At 40.5% G+C, this 21,343-nt stretch overlaps 1 protein-coding gene across 1 annotated transcript in view; it reads left to right on the top strand.

The window, feature by feature from the left end:
* Window positions 1-21,343, top strand: part of AFG2A (AAA ATPase AFG2A) — a 195,823-nt gene that overhangs the window by 33,484 nt on the left and 140,996 nt on the right. Inside the window, exons 11-13 of the mRNA XM_086612562.1 lie at window positions 1,388-1,597; window positions 13,457-13,510; window positions 13,939-14,018. Coding sequence (XP_086468688.1) covers window positions 1,388-1,597; window positions 13,457-13,510; window positions 13,939-14,018 — 344 coding nt within the window. The remainder of the gene's footprint in view (window positions 1-1,387; window positions 1,598-13,456; window positions 13,511-13,938; window positions 14,019-21,343) is intronic.

The raw sequence follows: 21,343 nt of genomic DNA on the forward strand, positions 1-21,343 counted from the left end.
CTGCAGGCAGCAGATTGGCTGCTCTTCACCTTCCAGTTAGCCTTTAAACTCAGAATATTTCTGAGGGGTTGACCCATGCGTATTGATCTTTGGTGTTTGCTCTCTGCTTTGTAATTTTCTTTTATGTCAAAGACTGACAAGGGGAAGTTTCATTTGGTTTGCAGTTTGCTTGGACTCAAACAAAAGTGCTTTTTCTTCCACTGCAGTAGTAGACTGAATTGCCTCTTTCGGGGACTTTCTACTTTTGGTTTCCACCTTGAGTACTGGTATCAGGAAAACAGCAATAGGGACGAGCCAGGAGTGACCCCAGTTTTCAAGTCAGGAGAAAGGCAATATGTTGCCTCTCATTAATAATGCTCTGCCTGCCTTTTAGGTGTAGCTGACTTTCCAGAGCTGAAGGGTGATTTATGTCTAGTAAATTTTCGGAAGAGTGTTTTAAGGCAGAAGATCATTTGATTTAGGTGCGTCTTGACATGTTTAATATTTGAAGTGGATGGGAATGGATGGTGACAGGACGAAGAACAGACCGGGGAATGTGCGGAGCAGTCTCAGGCTTGTTGACAGCAATGCAGGGAGAGGTGTAGCAGGCTTTATATCTGTCTTCTGTTTTGGGTAGGATGTATTAGTTCTGTCCTGATGTATGCCTGACAAGCTTGTCTGTGTCTTCAGCAGAGCAAATTTAACTGCAGTTTTGGGTTTGAGTGTTGCTTTTTTAGTGTGTGGTTTTTCTTTTCTGTCGGTACTTGTCTGTTTGGAGGATTGCTTGTTTTTAAGCTTCTAGTCAGATCTCTAGTGCCCAAGTCCTGTGTGGGAGTGATAGTGTTGGCAAGTGGAGGAACCTCGAAAACTTGTAACACTCAGTCCTGTTCATCTTAGTGGGATTATGCAGCTGGGATCAGGGCCTTATTCTGCAGCTATAAGTAAAACCAGCTTAAGCTCAGACAGTCCTTTCCTTCAGGGAAGGCGTCAAAGTAATTTACAAGTTCTGCATCAGTATCACATTAAAAAAACCCAAGAGAACCAAGTTGTGACTTTGGTAGTGATCATGCAAGGTGTTGCTGCCTGTATGATCATGCTGTCATTTTATTGTTATTTTTCTATATTTTGTTATTGACCTTCAAAGTAGAAACAAAATATTTTATCTACATCCACCAGCACAAAAGTGAGTCTAATCTCACTTACTTTGTGCGACTTTGTTGAGAAAAATAATTTCTTCTCGTTGAGAAAAATTTCTTCTTGTTGAGAAAAAGGTTTTTTGAACAAGTGACTTGTTAAAAACAACTTCATGAAATTACCAGTATGCATTCTACACAGCGTTTTTGTTTTGTTTTCTTTTTCAATAGTTTTACTTGGTTATCTGAATTGAGCAAAATTTTCTGCTTTGCAGGTATCTTGGTCAGACATAGGAGGACTAGAAGATGTCAAGCTGAAATTGAAGCAGGCAGTTGAGTGGCCTCTCAAACATCCCGACTCCTTCATCCGAATGGGGATTCAGCCTCCTAAAGGTGTGCTGCTTTACGGACCTCCTGGGTGCTCGAAAACAATGATAGCAAAAGCTTTGGCTCATGAAAGTGGCCTCAACTTCTTGGCAGTGAAGGTGGGCCGTTTAGTCTTACATTTTCTTAACTCCTGTGTTAATGTTTCTTAACTCCTGTTGATGTTTTACCAATTTCCAGTGCTAGAAACCTGTGGCTTAGTGTTTCTGATCATTCTATGGACTACAGCAAACACCTTGTAAATATCAAGTAATATTTGTGTTTTCTTTTGAAAAGGACTAGTGCTTTCTTGTATGCTTTTATAAAAATTATTTATTTTATCACAGCACAGAAATTATATGTTGGATGGATGGGTAAGCTGTGTAGTGACATCTTAATTACTGATATGATTTAAAATTTTTTTAAAAATGGACACAAATTCTTAAAGCAACTCTTGATAGTAGGTAGCTCTTTTTACTGTAATGATTACTTGCTTGTGTGGAAATACTATCATCTCATCTCTTACATTCCTTTTCATTCCTCAGCAAAGTCACTTTCCTTATCTTACTCTTCATGTTTCATTACAGATTTTTCTTGCCTTATTTGCCTTTTTACAGAGGAAACAGTTGTTCTTCATCAGTTTTTAGAAAGTTTGCAGAATTAGTTATATCTGGAGTACTCTTAGATGAGTGGCATATTCTCTCAGGATTAGAAACACTATAAGTATAGAAAAACTTTGGATTTCATTGCCTATGAATCAGGGTAATTGATTACTCTGGGTTGTATGGAAAACGCATGAATGGACATTATTTAATAATCATACTGAGCGTCAGCTCATGGGAAGAAAAAAAGATAGCAGAGTGATTCCACATGGGTTAGTCTTGCAGCTGTGTCAGAATGTTAATGAAGTGCAAGAAAAAACATTTGTTTAAGTATTTTTAAAGTACCATCTCCTCAGCAGTAGGATCACGTACTCTTGTCTGTTGACCGCCTCTTTACTCACAAAGCCTTTTGTGGTGTTAGTTTCTACACGGCTTCCTCTTCTGCCTGTCCTTTCAGAGGCTCACTGTAGCCGTAGCTCTGGATCCTGTCCTCTCTGGGAGCAGAGGCAGTCACGCTGACCCTGAAGCCAGCAGCCCTTCGTTGCCTGTGCTTCCTGGTATTGCAGATGGGTCTCTGGGTCACGGTCACTTCAACAAGAGCAGCCTTGGAAACCTCAGCCCTTCAGAAACACTACCTTTACTGCCTCTTCCATAAAGACAAAGTAGTTCTTTGTACTCCAGAGTTACTGGTAAACAAGGTAACCTTTTCCTCCTGCACTGCTTAAAAGAAAACATTCCTCTTTGTCTTGCCTGAAGCACTGATGCCTGAGAGGGTGGGGAAAAAAGGTAGGAGTCTGAGGGGGAAAAAAAAAAAAAAAACAAACTCAAAACCAACAGTTAAAAATGAGCATTGTCGCTGTCCTGTATTCATCAGTAAAAGCTACATCAGACACTTTCACTGATGCAGTTCATTGTCCAAAAGTAAAAGGTGGCTCATGCTGAATAGGAGGTATCCGAAGGTGCTCTGATACGAAATGCTTTTGTACAGTAATGCAGTATTTTTGACAGCAGAGTTCTGGCAGTGCACAGCCCCTGTCATTGACAAGCTGCAGCAGAAGTGGCTGGCTTGGGGAAACTGCCTGTTATTCCCTGTTGGTTTAAATCCCTTGGCCCGGAACTGGTTGAATATTCAATGTACAGATGTTTCAAGAAGCACATCTCTGGAGCATGTCCAGCCTTGGATACGTCAACTCCAGGAGGGGAACATAGCCCACTTTCTCTAACTTCACATTTGCTTCCTGGACAGAAAAGGCGACATCCATCATGTACTAAATGTGTTAAACATCGTTGTCTGTAGCACTTCTTAAAGCACAACAGGCATGAATTAATTTCCACTGCATGTGTTCCTGCAATAAATCCAAATAGATGAATATGTGGTTTTTTGGTTTGTTTTGTTTTTCAAGAGAAGGGTTTTTTCTTTTCTTGCTTATAGTCCTATTAATTTTCCCGTTTTCTACGCTATGTCTCAAATATCTGTCCCTGGAACTGATACCAGGCTTTTTGAAATGGAAGTGTGTTTCTTGATAATTTACTTTTCAGACTTGCATTTTCCTTCCAGTCTCTCCTGCCCCAAATAAGTAATTTTGATGAAAAGCGTCTGCTGTACAGCCTGTAGGATACATGTACTCTTTCAGTATAGTTCAGGTGGCTCAGGTTCTTGGCTCCATCTCGAGAACAGACCGCAGACTGGAGGCATAGCTCTGGCTGTGGGAGCCTGCTGCTGGATGCCATCTCTCCTCTGTGTCCGAAACCTGAGAGGAAATCGGATACGTTACATGCAGTGCTTACTTGGTCCAGTGACTTTTGGGAGATGGACCTATTATGTCTGCACGCTGCATCTGAGATACCTGGGCACAGTGAGTCCAGCTCTCTTGGGCAGTGCTGAACGTACTCTGCGTGTCTAAGTTGGCTGTCCTGCTCGAGTGCAACAGGTATCACCCCTGTCCCAGCCTGGCTCCGGGAAGGCTTTGCACTGTTTGTCCAGATGTGTCTGTGCAGTTTGGACAGCTGACTCTGTTAAATGAGGTACTTCAGCTGGGTTACATGTGATCGGTTAAAATGTGACGTTTCCATGTGTCTCAGGCACGGCTGGTTGTCATGATGCTATATGAGGCATGGTCAAATCGGCGCAGTCTCCAGCCTGTGCCTGACTGGTCTCTAACGAGGTTTGGAAGATGGACAGAGTCCAGATGTAGTTTCTGGGCAGCGGAGCTGAAAAAAATGTTTGTCGTTGCATCCTGTCCTCTCCTGAAATCTATTGTGAGGTTTGAATGGTTAGTGGTACAATGAATGTGGCCCTTTTGTAAACATGCTCTTTGATATTTGGCCAAAACTTTTTATAGCAGTATTTTCACCAAGATTGGTGACCTTTTGCTTTTCCAGAGAAAAGCAGTTGGTTGGTTGGTTTGTTTTACAAAGAAATCTTGCATATAATTCCTAAGGGGAATTGCTTATTTTTATTCTTTCACTTGACTTTCTTTGTCTTTAATACAATATATCTGCTAAATTTACTGGAGAGGAGGTTGCCAGCTACTTTCCAGGGGAGATGGCTTTTCCTGTTCCCTCCCATCATCACATTTTCTAAATCTCTTGAAGCATTGAAGCTTTTAATGGTTTTAGTGGTCATCTCCTAAACCTCTGTTACAAAAAGACAACGGAATTGTTCTCAACTTATTCAAGAGTTTTTCGTGTTTTGCGGTCATGGATACAAGCGAGTATAAGACTGTGTAAAGGAATTAAGATAATTTTTTTCATTCTTCAGGATTGAACATCAGTCTTGATTTATCAGTGGTTTTTGATCTGGCTGAATTATTATTTCAGTCAGCCTTCTATGCACTTTTGTACTCCTTCACACTCCTTTTGTGCTCACCCCAAAGCTTGTAGTTTTCTTCTGAAGTGTATTTTATGCATTCTTTTACTAACAGGAAAATAAAATTGTATACACGTATTGGACCTATAAATATTAATAGCATGGGGGATATAAGTTTCAGCTTCTGCCAGGCTGATGACACCTTTCTGTTATATACAACTCTCTCTGTGACATTTTTGCTTTAGATGTCATCTAGCTTTCTAAAATTGAACATGAAGGAAATGAAACCCTTTGACACCGTGTTATTTCTGTGGGCTTTTTTTCCCCTCTTTTGTCTGTTTATGTGGTGGGTATCTCTCTGTACTGTTTTGACAGTTCTTGCACTTAGGGTCAGCTTTGGCTGGCTTCTTTTTTGAGATATATGTTGATTGGACCACTAAGATTTTAAGGTGATATTGTAACAATATTTTTGGAGGGAACTTCCATATCTTGCTTTATAGCATAGATAATTATATCTGCATTTGTCTTGTGGCTTAGTTTATTTAGATTTGCTATGACTACCCTCTTGGAATATTTGTATTTTTTTGATTTTATTTTTATGAAATCCTGTATCGTTGTGTTGTGCTAAGAGTCTAATGAATACTACTTTTCTTCTTAGATTCTTTGTTGCTTTTCTGGTAAGCAACTTGCAGAGAATCTCTGGATTTATTTTGTTTTTTGTCTCATTATTGTGGTCTCTAGGTAATTAACTTTACTATCAAATAAGAAAATGGTTGTGCTTTTTTGGTTTTAACCTATTTCAAAATGAGCACTGAAGTTGGCTCTTGTGTTGTCAGGCTGATACCTACCCAGATAAACTCCATCACCCAGTTACAACGTGTTCCTTAGCTGACAGTCCCGTAAGGGCTGTGGGGATTGCAAAAGCCTTTTGCCCCTTGAGTTGTTCATAGGACCAGGGTGCTGTGTGCTAGAGGGGTTGTATGTTGTTGATGGTATCCTGCATTGTGCTACCTTCTACTTACTCAGCCTGCTAAAACCAGAAGGAGACTTTCTGCTAATTTCAGGAGGCTTTTGCTCAGGGTTATATTAACAGGGGACTTTGAGTTCTGTTTTCTGTCCATCAGGTAGATTACCTGAGTTTATAAAATAAATAACAAGAAAAATTATGTAACTTCTATATGCTTGCGATGGTTTTGGAAGCATCGTTTTTCCTCTTACTGCTTTTTAATACTTGTCTATTTATAATCCAAACTAAGGCGAAAACTTGGTGATATTGACAAAAAGTAGCTTAAATTTTCAGAAAATTTAAATGCTCAAAATTTAAACCCCTTGGAATTCCGCTAAGTGAGACACTGTAAATGTTGTGAAACAGTATTTAAAAAACCACCCCAAACCCACCCATGGCAGTAAATAGTATTTAAGGATGTTAACACCGAGCAAACCAACGGTACTAGACTGCTCTATAATATTATTTGCATTGGTTATGAGCTCCAGCTATGGTGAGGGGGAAAAAAAAAGTTAGAAAATACTCCTGACACTTTATTTGCTGTTTCTTAAGAGCTTGGGCTGAAGAAATCTTTTCTTTTTTCAGCTCACAGTGATTACAAAAATATACACTGTTCTCAGAGCTCTGACTTCACCTTGGCTTGATTTGACTTCCTGTATCACCCTGTGGATGCTTTTTGTACCACTCCCCGTGCTTGACATGTGCTTAAGCTTAGTTTGTCGTCTGGGTCAATTACGTCAAAATATTTTCCAGTTGAAGTTTCCTCTGCTTTTCCCTTCAGCTCTTGGCTGTGGCAGCTCGAACAGATTAATGAGGCTTGGAAAGGCCGACTGCTTTGCTTTGTGAAGAGCTGTCACTGAATTTTGGGGAGATAGTTTAGCCTTTTGATGGGGATTTCAGTGAGCAGAAGCATGAAAGAGGAAAGCTTCGTGCCTGTAACTAGCTAAGCAAAACATTTAAGAGGAAAAATAAAGAGGTGTTGTAGTTTTATGAGAAACTCTGGCTAACGTTTGATAAAACTTCCAAAAAGATCCATGCTAACACATTTTCAGTAACTTGTTAGTTAATTAGCAGGTAGGGAAACTAACTGCATTTGAAGAATTTCTATAACATTTTTTATAAGGGATAGCAATTTGAGATACTTTAATGGACTCTTTTAATCCTGAAGCTATCTGCGTGTTTTACTCAAGTAAAAGTAAAATAAGGCATTCATCCGTTCTTACCATAAGCTTCCCAAAAGTGAACGTGCAGGCAGAAGATGATTCAAAGATAATCCCATCTCCGTGTCCCTTCTGAGTTACTTTGCAAGATTAATTTTTATCAGCACTTAGTTTCTCTTTCTCTTAAACTTCCCAAGGGCTTGTCAGCAATCGTGGAATCATGTTGCTGGAGGGGTGAAGTGTCAGTAGCTGAATATAGTTAGCAGCGCGGATGGCTAGTACTGTGTCACCTTGCTGTATGATTTTTGGTCCCATGTGGATACTGCCCTGATGGTGCCAAGCCTGGTCCTAGACGGAGTAGCGAATGGCAGCATTTTAGCCTGTAGCTGGAAGTAGTAGTGAACAGGAACGGGTGCTGAAAATCCGTGCTGAACAGGAATGACTTGAAAAGGGATTTCTCTGTGGATGGAGCAGGGAAGCAGGATGGTTTACTTTTAGATCTGCTTCAAATCTGTCATGATAGAATTTCACCTCCGACTTGATACTGTTGTGCCTGTGCTGGTGGAGCACTTAGTAAGCGTGCAAAATCCTGGTAAATTTGAGTAGCAGCCAAGCCTGAGCGCTGGAGAGGGCCCTCCCTGAAGGCACTGGTGCATGCAGTGAATTTAATTCAATGTTTCCAGTCAGTTTGCTCCACATTACAAGTACTGGCTTCTGTATTGTGCAAAGAAGCCTCAAAAGATTGTCATTGAAGTTTGCTAGTCGAGGCAAACGGCGAACAGGTGGATTCTGAGACATGCCAATAAAGAAAGATGGATTTTATATTTGCCTTCACAGTTTGAGTATGCTGCTTTTAGCAACTTCACTGCAAGGATCGAGGATGACTATTTTTTTGCCAGCCTACTGTCTTAGATACTTTGGAGCCCACAAGCACCTGTTGAAGTTTTTAAAACACCAGACAAGTACCAACAGGTTTTTAAGGTCGTCTGGAATGCAGGACAGAGGGAGAGGAAGCGATTAGAATGGTGCACGGTGCTCAGCCTGGAGTTTACATCTGCTGAGAAGCTGGGAGTGATGCAGATCAAATCGTTAAACAGTATTGAAAGAGTAGTAGGCTTTATTCTTAACAAGCAAATATAATGCGTTTTCTGAGCAAATATTTTTCTTTGTAGTGTAACCAATTACCAGATCACACATGTCCAACCTTTGCATTAGAAATAGCCTTGCTGTTAAAATAAAGGAAGTCTCACTGTTTATCTTGTTAACTCTCTTTCCTGCAGCCAGCCTGAGTTGTGTGTTTCTTTGGTTGGACAGTGTTAAGGATGGGATAGCGTTTTGCAGTTGAGGTTACAGTATCGAAAGGCTAAGTAACTAATTTCTGAGTCTCTTCCAAATCAGTTGATGTTGTTATAGTAGAGCATCTCACCTGCATTGTCATGGAACTGGAAAGAATAAAAAATAAATAAAGAAAAAGGAAGCCAAAACGCTGGTTTTAACTCCATGAAAGAGGTACTGGTAGGGATGGGATCAAGCTTTGCTCCTCTGAGCTGGCTGTCTACGCTCCTCCTGCAGACTGATGAGAAATTGGCACTTCAGAGTGAGGTGCATTGCATCTGTGAGGTAGACGTTTTGGTCTGTCCAAATTAGTGTGAATGTTTATCTCGGATGCAGATGTCTGAGTGTGGGCAATGAACACTGCCCTTGGTACACATTGTGAACAGTTGAAGACTGATTTTGGCACTCCCTTTTTTCTTTCTTTCTTTTTGAGATTCACAACGCAGAGCTCAGTTTCTAGATACTTCATCTGAAATTAAATATTAATTAAACTGATATTTTAGGGTCTGATCATTTCTACTTTGAACATGACAAAGAAAGAATTGTGCAGTATGTATCATAATTTGTAGGATGTAATGTAGATTCTCTAATCCATTGGATTTTTAAAAAATGACTTGTACTCTACTGCTAACATAGTTTAGTGTGTCTGTGTTAGGGCCCAGAACCTGCATGTGAGATTATGGCAGGATTTTTGAAGAGAGTAGACAGAGCTGTATGCTGGAGAAATCTGGAGCAGTGTCCATCTGGCTCAACAAGCTTAAGTACATAACTTACCTATATCCCTGTTCCTTGCAGGGGGGTTGGACTAGATGACCTTTGAAGGTCCCTTCCAGCCCTAACCATTCTATGATTCTACCTGATTGTCAAAATAGTAAAAAAATTATTTATAGAGGGAAGTCACTGACTAAATTTCTTATCAGTTGAACGTCGCTACCCCAGTGTTTTTAGGTGGAGAAAAATCTGCAAGTGGTTTTAAGCACTGCTTAGAAAAATTACTGATACTCTTTAACTTCGGGGATACCAGATGTTGTTCTTGCAGTTTAAAAACACTTTGAGAACTTCTGTCATAACTATGTGCACATAAGCTTATCTCATGTTGCAGCCTGTATACAGGGGCTTTATCTTTTGTGCAGTTAATCTTTCAAGAGCTTATTCTGAACATATGTAAGGAATTGTCTTTTTTCCTTGCTTTTTTAATTTAAAAATCAACAGAGAGAAAAATCCACACCCAATCCAGACCATAAACAAGTGGAAGATTTCGTGATACAAGGGGAATGTATCTTGTAAACGAGGATGGGATAGTCTTTAAGCAGAGCATACCTGGAAACTATCTCTACTTTGAAGCTGAATAAACAAAACTCAGCAGTACACAGTGGGCCTGAATTGGCAGATTTTATACGGTTAGCCTGGATTGTAGCTCACAAACAGTGTGCTTATGTGCACGGCTCATCTGCAACTATTTCTGCCAGTTTCCTGCTCTAAATCTTTTGCTAGATTTGGAGTCCCTGTGCAAATGACCAGAGATAACAAGTCATGTTCCTTTCTTCACATCCCTTCATATGGAGATGGCTTGTTGCAGAAGGGAACACAGCTATGCATCGTTACAGTGGACCGATTGTTGCTAGCACCTCTTGGTCAGTATATCAACAGCTGTAAACAGCTTTTAAAGGAATCATTATGCTTCCCTCTGGGCCAAAAATGATGTTTCAACAAATGTCGAATTGCTGACTAAGTCAGGCTCATGTCATTTGATTTTTTTAAAGCATTAGAAAAGCACTGAAAAATAAATAAAAAAACCCTCCTGGTATTTCTTGAGTGGCCTCCAACTTCAAAGCAAACTTCCTAAAAAGAGAAGGTGAGCTTTGTGAAAACTGGAAACTGTCAGCTGTCATCAGGTGACTCTGTGATGGCTTGTAGACTGCTTGTCACACAGAGGTATCTTTTGGAAGACCTCGTATCAACCTCAGCCAAAGGACAGCCCGTTTGCAGACAGGGTAGGGCACAGGTTCAGCTCAGGTGGGACCAGAGCTAACGCAATTCAGTTGCTATGCCCAGATTCTTTGAACATGTCTAGTTTTTGTGTTGTGGTTTTAAGTGTTTGCATGAGATGAAATGTATACCAATTCCTCCTCTTCTGTGCATGCTTTCTTTTACTTCGGAGTCTTTTCCTTTATTGCCATGTATAATAAAAGTTCCAAGCTGCTCGCAATAAAACCCATGATTCTGAACGGCAGTTTTGGTATCGCTCATGAATGGTGAACTAGAAGACCTTCAAATGTTCAAGGCCAGGTTGGATGAGGTTTTGGGCAACCTGGTGTAGTGGAGGGTGTCCCTGCCCATGGCAGGGGGGTTGGAACTAGATGATCTTTGAGGTCCCTTCCAACCCAAACCATTCCATGATTCTAAATCCATTTTCATGAAAATTCCCATGAAGAGACGCAGGTCATTAATACTTAGTGGGCTTTCACCCGGAGTTGCTGCTTAATGAAGGCAAAAACGGAGAAAAACTTCGTGTCAAAGCTTACTGCAAAACCATGCATTCAAAATAATTCTCGTTGGAAACATTTTAAACAGTATTTATTGCTTTGATGTTGCCTTGGTCATATTTTAATGCTTAATTAAAAATAAAACTCGAAGCCTCTAAAATTATATTGTACCTTAAAGCTCAAAGAGAGTAGTTTTGGTTTTAAGTATTTTTTTGCTGAGACAAAAGAAAAGAAAATGTCAGGCTATTTGATGTTGTGTCATACTAGAGGAGTACGCTATTGGCACTGATGTATATGATGTTGCTTTCCATGAGAATACTGATGTGAATGAAGATTACTTATGAGAATAAGGGCATGAAAGAGAAGGTCCACAGGCTCCAAGAACAAGTCAGTGAAAGAAGTCTGTAATTGTGGGTAGAATCTGCAGAGGTTTCCCAGTGTATCAGCTCAGTTTAACAGAAAGCGAGACAGAAAGAGAAGACTTTGCTCTCGTTCCCTAAGGATTTGTTAGGATCATGCTATCGGATTTCTCATCTGCACTGAGTGTGATGGATGGCAGGGGCCCAGAGCAGCTGGATGCTGTCTCTTTGAGCTGCCAGCCTGTTCTGCACAAACTGCTGCACACTCGTCATGTTTGGTGTCCACAGTGAATAGTAGGAAAAGGCTTTGTGTTTCTCTCTCTTACCTTGTTTTTTCCTTCTCTGTGTCTTTCCTGTTTTCTTCATCGGTTATGTTGATGAATAATTCTGTTTCCACGCAAGTATCCAACAGACTCAGATTCTGAAGTTGTCGAAAGCCTGCAGGTGACGCTTTAACTTTAGCTACTGCAGTTGCTTTAAGGGAGGATGTTGCTGAAAGGAAGCTTTGCTAACTGGATCATTTACATTTCCTATGAACAAGGCACACGATGCTCTTCCAATCCTTATATGATTGCTTTTACCTCTGTGGTACGCCAGATCTGGCTACTGCTGTATCTCAGCTGGTCCTTCAGATAATGATCAACTCTTTGAAAATAAATACATAAATATAGCCACATAGCCTGGATGCTGTGTCAGATATCCCGTGCTTCTCTCTTTAGAGTATACGCTCTTCTCCATACATACGTGCAGGTACTTTCCAATGGTGCTAGTGTCAAGATAAAGTCAGTGCATTAACCGTTACTGCAAGACTGAAAATGAGCGTGGAGACCCCAAAAAGCAGCGTGCTGCGTTTTAAGAGTGATGAGTCTGTATTCTACGGTTCTGGGTACAAAGTCCAGATGGTCCCATTGAAAGAAGGGTTGTAGCAGAAGCTCTGTCACTGCCAATGTATAAGTGTGTGTCTGCCACACATTCTTAATTCTAGCAAACCTGCTGTTTAAAGCTGCTCTACTGCTCTGAGCTGAGGGTTACCTGAATGTAGTCACAGCTGTGAAGCATGGAAAGGTTGTTCAGTTTTCTGACTGTGAAGAAGGATGTCGTTTCCGCTAGTGAAATTGCGAGGACACCTGTTCCCTGGAAAATAGATTGTACCCGCTGGCTCTTTTCGCTCAAGGCAGTGGATAATCGTTGGCTGTGGCTGCAGGTCAATGTTAATTCAAGCCAGGCTGCAGTCAATGAGTCGTTACCAATCCCACGAGAGCCTAGTTCCATTAGGAAGCACTATTTAAGCAGCCTATTCTACAGGGTGTAGCAGAACAGAAAATGCTCTGAGACTTCTCCGTTGTTTTAATTTTTATAATTGTAAGTACTTGTTCAAGACTTGAACGTTGACCTTGTGGTCTCTGGTCTGTTCCTAGTGGACAAGACTGTGAGTATAAACAGGCATCACAGCAGCTGGCACTAATAATCGTGCTTGGCAGTCTTGGCAGAGGGGAGGAGGAATGCGAATGAGCTAAGACACTGAACAGCTTTCTTGCTGGGGATGGAGTGCCTCATGGATGGGTTTCAGGTGTGCTGCTACGGCAGCTTTTTTGTTCAGGACCTGCAAACTGCCAGGTTCAAAGAAGTGCTGTTAAACACTGGTTTAAGTCCCTGTTTTGGTGCATGGCTGTACAGGATTCTTGTTGAGAGCACAAGTAAATGCTTTTCTGTAATTCATCTTTTTGGCTGATTTGCAGCCCCCTTGTTGCTGTTGTTGAGCCAACAGTTTTTAAGAACCCCACAGTGTTTTTGGTTGATTCTGTTCCTCATGAAAGTACTAGGAAAGTGGTATGATGAGAGGACTAAACTACATGTGTAGTTACATGCATGCACAGTGCTACAACAGGTAGCACTTGGAACACTGGAAGTGTTTAGGGCCAGGTTGGATGAGGCGTTGAGGAACCTGGTGTAGTGGAGGGTGTCCCTGCCCATGGCAGGGGGCTTGGAACTAGATGATCTTTGAGATCCCTTCCAACCCATCCTATTCTATGATTCTAACAAGTGGAGGAAGGCTTGGTACAGGTAGCAGCTAAGTCCAAAAAAAGCACAAATAGGACTTGCAAGTGACAAATTGTCAAAATTCTTTGTAACAGAGCATCAGTCATGTAGCAGCAGCAGATTTTCGCAGTCATTTTGTATGTCAATGTAATGTACTTTTTAAACTTTTTTTTTACATTTTTAGGGACCTGAGCTGATGAATAAATATGTTGGTGAATCTGAACGAGCAGTGAGAGAGGTGAGAAAGGGGAAGCTATACATTATGTTATATGTTAAGCTTTCTTGGCATTCAAATTCTTCTCTGCTTATAAGGTTACCTTTAAACTTTCCAAAAAGCCTCCTGGCTTAAGTTTTAAAAAAATAAATAAATAAAAAGCAGAAGGAATATTTTGTATTGTTTAACTTCCTCCTGTATTGGCCTAGTGATGCAAGTCAAATTCGGAGTCTGGCAGCAGCTTTCCCTATACACTTGCATCACGCAGTATCATGAATAACTGCTAAAAGGTCTGTTTGTTGTGTGTTTTTTAAAAAAAAAAAACTATAAGGCTTGTGTCTGTTCTGTGATGCTCTGTAGCGCTGCTCACTCTGAGGTGTGCAGGGGGTGATAGCATTCTGTAAAAAATTTTCTGTCCCTTAACACCGAATGTTTCATTCTTGTTTTTCTAGATCTTTAGGAAAGCCAGAGCGGTGTCTCCTTCCATTCTTTTCTTTGATGAAATAGACGCCTTGGCAGTTGAAAGGGGAAAGTAAGTAATCCTCTTACAGAAATCACAGACATGATTTTCTGATTAATTACTCTTACATTGTGCAATCATAAGTGTATTACCTTTCTAGAATTATTTCATTAAATATATTCATTCCACATGTAGAAGGATAGCATTTGTTTTCTACTCAAGCATATTTAACTTGGCATAAACAGGTGAGCTGGTGGAGTTCCTCCTTTCTCATCTCATTAGCAGAAATGATTCTACTGGTTCTCATGCCCTTTGGCTCTTTTCAGTGGTTTTAGCTTGCATTTATTTCCAGTAACTACTTTCTTTTCCCAAGGGTGTTGCACTGGCAAAATATAACATCAAGCAAACAATACGATCATATGATATATAACACAAATTTCCAAGGAGACTACTCATATGCCTGAATTTACACTTGCTTTTAAACATTTCACCAGACTGGGAAAAGCTTCATGAAAAGATTTGGGAATGCTTATGTCCTTTCATGTGTGACATTAAAAAGGGATTATTGTGCAAGTAGCTAACAATGTTGGTTTTTTTATTATCCTGCTTTGTGATGATTCCCAGGGATGTTTAGCACTTGTCTGAAGGAGGATTATAGCAGGTTTTAGTTGCTGGTATAGCATTTAAGATTTGACAGGCTCTGTAAGTGGTCTGTCTTGAGAGATACCTTCTTATAGAATACTACCACTTGTAGAAAGTATTTGTCCAGTTTAAAAGCACATCACAACTTCATCATTTTTCTGGAAAAGAAGCTGCCTGGGCACTCATACAGATTCTTTTGTATGGCGAAAGGGCCGTTTGTATCCGCAGGAAAGGATAAAAGATTTCTGCAACACAAATTGTTGTAGGAGGTGGCATCATGTGCAGCGTAGAGCTGCCCTGTGAAACCGCTAAGAAATGAACATGTTTTCTGTTGAAAATGCAAAATCTGATAGAAGGCGTTTTCATCAGCTTCCTTCTCATATGCAATGTATGCAACTGTGAAAATTGTAAACTTCCTAGAAGCACTAGCCACCCGGTGGTACGCACTGAAACACCTGCCTGCTTATCACAATGGAGAAGTTGCAAAAATGTGTGCTGGAATCAAGCCAATAGAAGGGGGGGCAGGAAAAATCTCCCCCTGCTGCAATTCTTAATGTGTTTAGCTTTCAGAAACACCACTTCATCAAGGTAAAACCTTTTGGAAGAATAAGCCATAGTAGGTTTTAATCAGCCTTTTCACACGGTGCCCTAGAGGTGTTGAGTTTGTTTGTTTGCTTGCTTTATTCTTTTGGGGAGTAAACAACCCAATTTTACCTGACCTGGAACTGTCTGTGGGGGGTTGTAGGCCTGGCACAGCTTGCTGAAGAATGTGGTATGACCTGCTGCAGTCATGTTGTGCTGGAGACATCTGGTTTTGGAGCTTTAAAAAGAACAGGGTGGGACACACAAATATTTCATTGTCAAATCTGAACCAGATGGGAGGTAAAATATGTAGCAGAGTTCTCATAAAATTCATCTGAAATTAAATGGTGTAGGAAACCAGACAAGGCACTTATTAGAAATGGCCTTTTTTTACAGGCTGACTTTGCACAGTAGGAATTTGCAAATGCATTAGAGATGCTAACGATTTGTGGCCTCTGGAGATCCATTTCCTGTACTATTACTAACCATACTGAAGTTTTCAAGGAAACACCTGTTTATATTGTCTCCCTATTCCCTCTGTTGGTTGAATTGGTTTTCTCAGCCTTGGCAGCGAAAAACACTTGGTGATACAGCTTTGTAAAAGTTTTTCCTCTCTGTTTAAATCCTTGTTAGGGTTCTGGGGGCTTTGTGCAGAATGTTCTGCATCCCAAATCTCTTGAGTAGATAACCTCTCCTGATCCTAACAGGACATGTCCAGAGACACAGAGAAGCCTAAACTGTTGAGTTGTGAGAGTAGCTTTATGTATAGTTCAGATCTGAAATACAGATGTGAAATACTGTTGAGTAATTGGTTAATGTTTTTACTCTTCAAAGCACTTTACCAGGTATTCCTTAACCCACTGTTACTTGTTTAGATTTTACTAAAGCTTGTGGGTTTAAAACACTAATGTTTTGTTCCCAGCCTTCTGTAGAGATCACTAAGCAATCCCTTCTCATCAGCAGGCACATACAAACTAATAGACTTTTGTAATTAATTGTAATACAGGTAGATCAAGAAAGCTTAGGCATTTTCTTGCTTGCACCATTCTCTGATGTCTCCTTCGCATCATGTCGTGGAGTCTCTGTCACTGCACAAGCCGTTACACCGTGGCAAACACTGTAGCTGCATTCGGATGTGCCACAGTGTTTTATTTATTAGACATTCTTGTTATATATTCTCCTTCACTGTGAGTTACACATATGGGAGTAGCTCCAGCAATCTACCACTTGACATCTTTCAAACAAAACTGATGTTTCACGGATTAACATGCAGCAAGGAGCAGTTGTGCACCAGGAGAGGGGAACGTTGTGATGCACGGAGCCTTTTCCACTGCTCTGTGGTTCTAATTAGTGTTTGAGGCCACAAGCATGTTATGACTTTCTTTTCTTTCTCTTTACTTTTGAAAGATGTTGTTATGACTTTTTTTAGGAGAGACTGTGCTGAAGTGAGACCCGCAGGACTGGTCCAGATAGAGCAGCACATGGGGGGGAGAGTTTGCCTCGCAGTAATCCCTTGCCCGGACAAAGCTTGAGAGGCTTTACAAATCGCGCAGCTGCAGAGAGTTATGGGTATTTGTTATCCCTTGGTATCCTGACCATGTAAAACCTAATTCTTCTGGCCATTAGAGGTTGCCAAGAGGGAAATGACTTGGTAATTAGACTTGAAAGTGATGAATGAATGTGGCTCTGTGTAAATGCAGCACAGACAGTCTGTTTGCTGAACTTAAGAAATCTCTGTGCTTTGGAAATGGGACATTGTTTATATAAGTAGGATTTTTAGGATTTTTGGGCAAGAGACATATTTGTTCCTTTTCATGTTTTTCAGAAGCAAAGCGTTTTCCCCTTTAACTGCAAATCTTTGTAATGTAAGATGGGAAATGCTGTAGACTGATGTGAGAGAGACTGATAAATTCCACTTTCAAAGGGGGGAAAAAAAAAGAAAGATGAGGGACAAAATCAGTCACTTGCATTTGACTTGTGGAGGCCAAAACAAGTTGGTAGATGAATAGTGCGAACCTTTTCAGAGTGAGGGTGGAAGTGACGAAGTGAAGAGACTTTGGTACCGATCACCCGAAACTGCAATGCGATGATGCTTTTCCAGGGAGGTGTGTTACCCTGTATGCTGAGGGGAGGATAGATACATTCCTAAGCCACAATTTAAAACGCTCAGAGCCTCTGAAAGACGTATTATTTTCACTTTAGGTATTAAAATATTTGCAGTCTTAACTTTTGAGGCTCTCAGGCTTCTAAATGAAGCTGTGAAGAACAGCAGCTTCTCTTTTGTACTGTGCCACCTCTGCTTTTAACAGGGACTGACAAATCTTCTGGTTTTAAACCAAACTGTCTATCTTTCTGGAATGTTTTAGCACCTGTTTATACTGTACACTTTAGCACATATTACACTGTGCACTTGATCAGACTGTTGCATTTTTGTATGTATGCAAATTGCCTGGTGTGATCAACAACCTCTGCCATGAAGAAGGTCAGTGTATTGCATCCTAGCAATGAAACCTACAGGCTGGACCCTGCAGGGACAAACCAAAGAGCCATTTGGTAGGATAGAGGTTCTCAGCAGAAAAGCACCTTGCACAGGGTAAATTACCAGTAGTAGAGCTGGAGGAGATATTGTCACCCTAATAAGACTCATAGAATCATAGAATGGTTAGGTTTGGAAGGGACCTCAAAGATCATCTAGTTGCAGAGGCAAAAGAAAATGAACAAGGAACACATAGAAGAAATTGAGTTTCCTTGTGCCATACTTGTGTTGTGAGGGACCCAGTTCTTGCAGCTGGCTCAGTTAGGTGAAGAGCTTTGCATTTCTGGCTTAGGTTGGCACTGGTTGTCCCTGAATTGAGGAACTTCAGCTGATTCCCTGCAATATCTGAGCTGTGTTTGAATGTGATGGAGTTGAGGCATTCAAAACTTCTGTGACTGTTGTCTGAATTCCTTAAAGTTTTGGAATTTGGTATCCAACTAGAAATATTGTCTGGGAAAAAGGCTGCATGTCCAGTGCCAGCTTTCTATTTTAGGCCTAGCAAGGAGTGGTGAAAAAGTAAAGTTTTGAAATGATTTAATCATGCAGTAAGGCTTGTAATTTGCTTTGGAATAGCAATTTTAACAGATGGCATTACCTGTAGGTTGTATGTATATGTGATAAATATCTGGAATCACTTTAATTTTAAAGCAAACTCATTAACGCTTCTTTTCTAGCAAGAATCCTTTATCATCATGAGTTTTAAATCTATGCTTCTTCCTTTTTGTTTAAAAGACCCAATAATTTGTAACTTTGCCAGCCTGTATTATAATTTGAACATTTGAAGTCAGTAGAGACTTTCATTGGCGTCAGTGGAAGCAGGACTGGATCTGTAAACTTTTTTTCTTGCAGTCATTCAAGCGCGTGGATAAATGTGTAGGGTTTAGAGGGACCAATCGCGTCTGTTCATGTGGGTTCTGCAGTGCTTGGGAGTGCTGCTGCAAAACCGACCTGTAGCGATCTGCTTCTGCCAAAGACATGAATTCGAGCCTCTGCCTAGATTCCTGCCAGAGGCCCAGTTGAAACAGATACCAGGATTAGAGGGATCAGAAGTGGCCATACGTGGTGACCACTTCAATTCCTGGTATGGCATTGGCTATGGAAAAAGGTCAGCTTAACCACTTGAAATGGGCCCAAGCAGGCTACAACTGCCTGCGGCGTCGGGACTATAACCATTGAAGGTCTTAGTTATTTGTTGGTTTGTTTTAAATGAAATACAAGGGGAACATAATTGTAATTAAAACTTAGAAATGAAACTTATTCCGGATGAAGGTGAACCTCTTATATTTAAATATTGTTATAATGAAATGAAATCCAGTTTAGTTACTTTCTTCTAGGTCTGTAATACTTCCAACTTAAACTGTATTTGCTTCCCTGGTAGGCGTGATTGATTGCAGTTTTCAACTTGATTAACTTCCAGGAATGCGCAGAGGAGAAATGCTGAGGGGAACAGAAAGAAAGGAAGTGGGAAATAGACTGTGCATCAGGTGTGTGTTTGGATTGCATTGTGTGTTTTTTCTTTTTTAAGACAAGAATAGGAGAACTCTCAACGTTGGCATCATTCCTGTCTCAGCCAGATGGTGCCAGGGCCAGATGAAAGCAAGGCCTAATATCTATCTTTCATGGACGTGCATCTGGAATTAGTTGCAGGCAGATGGAAACGGACAATGGATCACCACCTAGGTAGTTAAGGATTTGGAGATGTGCATGGGCACAGCCCTCTGGAAGAAAGCCTGTTGATTCCAAACCCATCTCAAACTGGCTCCTTTCCTCCTTTTCTCTCCTTTAATTGTGTTTCCTTTTTATGCACTTACTTCGCTAACTTCTGGAAGCTGCAATAATGAGAAATTTAGGCAAACGGAAGAGGCTGGTTGCGTGATTGTGAAGGATAATTAGGATGTTTCTGCAGTCTATAGACCATTTGTTTCAAAGTCACCTGCTGACAGCTGAGCACTGTTTCCTATTTCCACAAAACTCATCTTCTCTTTTTAGGAAGCTAGCTTAGAAGTTGGAGGTGGCTCAAGGAGTACTAGGAGTTCTTTTATTTTTCTATGCTTTTCTAATGTCTTAAAAACCAAATGACATGAACTGCATTTAGTCGGTGAATTGACAGTTGGCAAAACACCATTTTGGCCTGGAGGTGACCGTAAAGCTAAACGTTCTACCCAGTCTCTGGAGTTTGGAGACTTCCCCAGATTTCCTCTGGAGACTTCACTTCCGTAGTTCTTGAATTTTGCTCTTTGGGAAACAGGGATGTTATGAAACAATATAGTGGGTAACAGCTGATAAAAGCACATACAGAATATAACAGCATCTAATTGTAGGGTGCTGGCGAAGGGAAGGATTTAGGATTATCTTCTTTGAGAGCTTTTCTGATGACACAGGCAAGAAAATTCCCTACTATGAGGAATGTTTCTTATCTTAGCGCTGAAGAGGATTTGTTTTGTTTTTTTAATGAATAGCCAAAATATTTAACTGATAACATACAAGATTTACATGCTGTATATCTCTCCTAGACTTTTTTAATAACATCCAAGCCTGTAGTATCTGTAGTGTCCGATCTGAATTAATAATATGCATTGAGGTTGTACCATACTTACTAATGATCTCTTAGGCCTAGGTGTGCTTGCTATGCCGTTTTGTTTTGTGAAATACCTCTTTTGTTGTGAGTGTATGTACATAGAGGAATCAGTTGGTAATTGTGGATGACAGTTTTGCAGCTCAAATCATGCTTGTAAGCAGAAATAAGTATGTGCTGTGAAAGGTGTTGTGGTTTTGAGGGTGGAAAAAAAATAGGGATATTTTTCTGCTTATGTAAACAAGCGTGTCTCTGTAAACCCAATATACTTAATAAATTTGGGTTTTGAAGCCCCAGTAGCACTCAAGGGAAGCAAAGTTCAAAGCTAATGTAAGAGCCTGCTCCGCTGTCTTTAGATATAGGAATATTCTGACTGAATTACTGTTTCAGCAGGGAATATCTGTGTGGAAGAGCCTGCTTTTTCTAACTGACATGGCAGTGTCCGTTCTGCTGGACAAAATGCCCCTCTGATACAATTTTTGAGTCAAATTCAGCATCTGTAAAGATGCTGCAACTATTATTTTTCTGGTAATGCTATTGGGGTAGATTATTATTATTATTTTTCCTTATGCTGTGGAAAACCTTGACTGCCAAAGCTAAAGCTATATTTCACCAGAGTTTGAGAGGGGAGGAAATAAAACAGTGTGACAGTTAATTACGATTGCAGCAGTTGGATGGAAAAGACGGACTTGGCAGGTGCTCCTTGCTGACAGGTTACCCCTGCAAAGCCCTGACAGAAACGTCAGACTCAATAAAAATCCTTCAGACTGTGCGAGCAAGGCGACTCTCGCGTGGGAGCGTGCTGGCAGGGGGCTTTGGTATTTCAGGAACCTTTTACTTCGGTAGTTTGTGGAGAAGCGGAAAGTCCTGCCAGAAGGGTCTATTTCAACCTGTATTAATTTTTTGATACCAACCGTTTTGTCATGTCAATGATTTTTACATTTGTTTTGGTATGAAATTATTTCCAGAGGTTCCAGTGAAAGAATCATTTGAGATGATAGCACGTCCACAAGTATTTTTAAAACCTGTAGATTTTGATTATGATTGCAATTCTTTTGTTAA

This window comes from Tauraco erythrolophus, chromosome 5 (genome assembly GCF_009769465.1).
Source record: "Tauraco erythrolophus isolate bTauEry1 chromosome 5, bTauEry1.pri, whole genome shotgun sequence".
Lineage (NCBI taxonomy): Eukaryota > Metazoa > Chordata > Aves > Musophagiformes > Musophagidae > Tauraco > Tauraco erythrolophus.